Here is a 4,820-nt window from a genome sequence, read left to right on the forward strand (position 1 = left end):
TGTTACAGGAACTTCACAAGACTAAAATGTTCATGGTATGATCATAACAAGTCCAATTTCAAGCAATATGGAGAATATACTTTTATCTATCATAGGTGAAGAGGCAATGGATATGACACTCATCTACTGGTATATGCAAAGCAACACATGCTTTTCATCAATGGGTTTTGATGTGAGTAAAAACATAATCTCAATGAGCCATTGATGCCATATTTTAATAATTATATCAATAGTAATGAATGTATGTTAATATCATATTGATGTATCATAAAGCTGATAAAGAATTTGGCCAAAATTATGCTGAATTCATTTGGCATGGTTATATTACTAAGCCAAATACATGTCAAACACATATACCTAATTTAATTGTGAATATAAATAATTACTTGTTATATTTACAGTTGGATCTAGATAACATGAATTATCCCTTGTCAGCAATATTTAGGGAAAAAAAAAAAGCTTTTGCATGGCCTCATATGCATACTGCCATATGAACACATCACATACAATTGTGGCTTGAATATGTTGTGTAATTGTGTATACAGCTTATACTTATTATATGCACAGATAACTTCGATATCAAATCTTTTAAAACTAAACTTGCCAGCACTGTGTTAGGACTCACAGCTTTATTGTTGTTATTGTAAACTTGCCAACACCGTTTGAAAAAAAGCAGTTTTTGTGATCGTTTATGCAGGCACAAATGCACACGTCATCATATGAATGCATCACACGAGACTCATGTGACTTGAATAGGTCGTGTAACTACAGATAAGACTACGTAACCTGCATATGTAGCTCTAACTTACATGGGCCCTTATGCAGTCCCTATAGGTATAAAAATGTGATCACGTATTATTCTCTTATATTGCATTTAATATTGCAATAATAATATATAACCTTAGTCAAATGGAGTTCTATATTTCTTATAACTTATTACACTGATAACTTCTTAAAGAGTGAAATAATGCATAAGTTAATTGTTCGGCCATAAAATATATTTATTTTTTTAATCTAGATAGACCCTCACTAAACCAAACAGAAGCAGAAGCTTCATGCGCTAGGCCACTCCTTTATTTTTCGTTTGTACATGATGGCAATTTTTAGTGTTTTGATACAAACCACATATGTGCCACATATGCACTATGCATTGCCCTAGCTGCTAGGATAGCATGTTGCTCTCCCAACATTGCTTGGCAATTGAAATTCATCTAGTTTTTGCCTGTCATTAAGTTAATAGAGTTAAATATATTGAAAAAGTATACCTTATCAAATGTAAGTTTAGAATTGTTTCATTAAACAAAGAAGCAAATACTTGCAGCACTAAATTCTGTCCTAACAACCACATATAGCATCAATAAGAAGGAAGCTCCTTACCTCCAACTGGAACAGAACACCACCGCAGCAAAAGCACATGCAAAATAAACACAGGAAAGGAACATCAGATCCAGTATGCCATTTAAAAATACAAACTTAGTAATTTCTTCTCAAGCTACCCATTTTCAAGTACATATTAATCAGGAAAGATTCAAATGAAAAAAAAGAAAACAGAAAAGAACCTCTCTGTACTTATGCAGATACAATTTCAGCGGCTCGATATAGTCCTCGAATCCCAGAGTGGCCATCGCCCACAGCAGATCGTCGCCATTAATGGTCTTTCTTTTCTCCCGCTGGCATTTATCACTGGCCCTAGAACACCAAATTATCAAACTATTAATTAACTAAACCAACCAAAAGGATCATCCCAAGTACAAGAAGAGAGAAGGGGGAGGGGACGAAATCAGACTCGCTGGTGATGAAGCTAATGAACTCGGAGACACACTCCTGGACGGTCTCCTTGGCGTCCTTGGCGATCTTGGCGTTGGCGGGGAGCGCCTTCTTCATGATCCGGCTGATGTTGGCGATGGGGAGGAAGCGGTCCTGCTCCCGGACGCTGGATCGGGGGCTCTGGTCACCTCCGCTTTCGTGGCCGCAACCTCCACCACCGGGGCTAGCCGGCGCATCCGCCATGCTTGGGACCCTGACAGATCCACGAACAAACCACCAAACAGATCCATGGAGACCCAAACCCTAAATCGGGGAAGGAAACGAAGAAGAAAAAGGGCGTGGACGTACCTTTGCTTTGCTTGGATGGGAGGAAGAGAAGGCTTTTGTATTTGGCGCGCGCGCAGCGAAGGGAGGCAACAAAGGAGCGAGGGAGGAAGGGAGAGAGACGGGGGAAGAGGAGATCGGACGCTGGAGACAAGGAGGCGGAGACGACGACTGGGATGGGAGACGGGAGACCAAGTTTGGCTATCTGCACCGTTCGTCCCCCCTTTTCACGAAGCGGGACCCACCCCAAGCGGTTAGTCGAATTTTCTTTCTTATTTATATTTTTTAAAAAAAAAAAGAAACTCTGTGATATTTTTGTTTGGGTTTTCTTAAATAAATGGGTTATCTTTTATGTTAATTCCCTTCTAAAAAGTGGGATGAAGTATAGTGTAGGCATCTCCGGAAGTAGTGTGGTGTTGATTAGAACGTGAGATTGGGAAATCTTAATTGATGCTCGGTAAATATATGATGTGAAAGCTGTGGGTATTCGCCCGCCACTGGGTGGGCGTGAATGCCATTTAGTCCAAAATAACGGGGTATTTTAGTCCAAGTATTATTTTAAAAATATTTTATATAATTGTATCAAATATATGGGGTAAAATTTTGTCAAAACACCTCTAATTTTGATTTTTTTTTTTTTTGGTTGGTACTTTTTTTCCAATCAGTACCCCACTTTTTTCCTATATCTGAAAATGACCCTATTATGACAATCAAAAAAATTCCTATTATTTACAGTGTCTTTTTTTTATATATATAGGATTATAGTATTTTCGATATTTTCACAAAAACAATGTGATCCTATATCAAAACACAGTAACCGACTCAAAATTTAATATAAACTTACTTATCGATCCTGTTTAATTTTAAGTAGAATTTCTTATTGATTTAATAACAATAACATATAAAAAAACTAACTTTTATGCTAGTTATTGTATTTTTATGGATGTACTAAAAGTATTATAACTGTGTTTTGAGTTTTTTTATTTCTATGTTAGGGACCATTTGGGGACATAGGGAAAGGGGGGCATTGATGTAGAAATACTAATATATATATATATATATATATATATATATATATATATATATATATATATATATATATATATATATCCTCTCCATTTTCTTGTGTAAAGCTACCAATGCTAAGCTTAGGGAAGACAAATACTTGTCAAGCCTTGTGATACTTAGGAGGTATCAGTGTTTAGCTTATCAAAAAGTTAATAATAAAATATAAGTATCTTAGGTAATTTATCAAATAATTAATTTTTTTTATTGCCCTTCTAATTCATTTTTACCTTAGTGTGTCTTTTTTTTTATTTAAATAAAAATAACCTTATCTTTTATATCAAATGATATTAAAAATAAGAAATAATTCACAATCTTTTTTTTTTCAACTGATTCGATCCAAATCAAAAATTTTTAACCCAAACTCAACTTTCCTCCTAGTTTTTCTCTTCCACCTCCTCCTCCCTTCTATTGACCTCTACTTCTCCCCTCCGCTTTCTCTTCCACCTCGCTCCATTCCTCCTCATCCTCGTCCTTTGTCTCTCCCTTTGTTACTTTCTCCTCCTTGTCATTAAACTATTGAAAGAAAATGTTGCCATTGTATTGCTAAAGCCTTGGCAACATTGCTAAAGCCTCAACTGCATCGATATTGGTATTCACAACAATGATACCAATATGCATTCACATTAAGATAAACATATGCACGTCAAACACAAGTGAAACGAAGTATTTATACAATATTGATTATAATGTTTGAATATCAAATGACATATTACAACACATCTCGTATCTAAAGAGTAAAACTTGTCATATCATTATAGTCAATTCTCTCATTCGATTGTGACATAATAAAAATCAATCAATATAGTATTTGCTATTTCCATCAGAAATAATAATATATAGTTTTATATGAAATTCAATTCTTTGAGAATGAGGTGCTGAGGAAAAATAGAAGAGGAGACAAGAAAAGGAGAGAAGGAGACACCGATGAAAGAGAAAGTGAAAACAGAGGAGGAGGAGATGGGGGGAAAACGAATGACAAGAAGATAATAGAGAGAGGGGAGACAAAGGTAAATGATAAGAGAAGATAAAGGGGAAGGATAAGGAGGAGGGGGGGGGGGGGGGGGGGGGGGGGTAGGGAGGAGGAACGAGATAAGGTAGAGGAGGAGAAAAAGACAAAAGATAAGGAGAAGGTAAAGAAGGAAGATGAGGGGGAAGGAGGTGGAGGAGAATGACGAGGAAGAGGAAGGATATGAGGTATAGGAGGAAGAGATAAAAAGAGAATGAAGAGGAAGAAGATAAAAGGCAGAGGAGGAGGAGGAGATACAAAGAGAAAAAGGAGGGGAATGAGGTGGAGGAGAAAGAGGAATAGAATAAGGCAGAGGAAGAAAAAGGGCGTTAAAGGGGGAGGTGATAGTGTAGGGAAGAAGGAGGTGAAGGATGAGGAGGAGGGGAAGAAGGTTTGATTGAATCAATTCAAAATCTATTTAGTTTCAAATGGTTTATAATTTACTGATTCTGGTTCATAAGTTTTTTTTATTCATTTATAAAAAATTAGATTCTTATAAGTAAAACTAAATAGAAAAGTGCTATTCAGTAAAAAAAAACCAATAGTATAAGTTTTTTTTAGTAAAATGCCCTATTATTTTAAAAAAAAAATTAAAGACCAAGAAGAAAAAATATATATACCACAAGAAGTGAAAATCTTAAGCATTCATTACATA

General features: G+C 35.8%; 1 protein-coding gene across 1 annotated transcript; it reads right to left on the reverse strand.

The window, feature by feature from the left end:
* Positions 1-1,502: 1,502 nt before the first annotated feature.
* LOC103994818 (nuclear transcription factor Y subunit B) lies at positions 1,503-2,292 on the reverse strand. Its single transcript, XM_009415255.3, has 3 exons — positions 2,116-2,292; positions 1,787-2,020; positions 1,503-1,689 (listed from the first exon to the last, which is right to left on the reverse strand). Exons 2-3 carry the CDS (start codon positions 2,008-2,010, stop codon positions 1,518-1,520), a joined length of 396 nt encoding a protein of 131 aa, XP_009413530.2. The 5' UTR covers positions 2,011-2,020; positions 2,116-2,292; the 3' UTR covers positions 1,503-1,517.
* Between the last annotated feature and the right edge of the window lie 2,528 nt (positions 2,293-4,820).

Source organism: Musa acuminata, chromosome BXJ1-8 (assembly GCF_036884655.1).
Source record: "Musa acuminata AAA Group cultivar baxijiao chromosome BXJ1-8, Cavendish_Baxijiao_AAA, whole genome shotgun sequence".
Classification (NCBI taxonomy): domain Eukaryota; kingdom Viridiplantae; phylum Streptophyta; class Magnoliopsida; order Zingiberales; family Musaceae; genus Musa; species Musa acuminata.

Bases quoted from the DNA above. Each gene is read 5' to 3' on its own strand.
- LOC103994818 (XM_009415255.3), bottom strand. From the start codon at position 2,010: ATGGCGGATGCGCCGGCTAGCCCCGGTGGTGGAGGTTGCGGCCACGAA. The intron at 1,690-1,786 runs GTCTGATTTCGT...TTGGTGTTCTAG, and splicing joins ATTAGCTTCATCACCAGCGA to GGCCAGTGATAAATGCCAGC.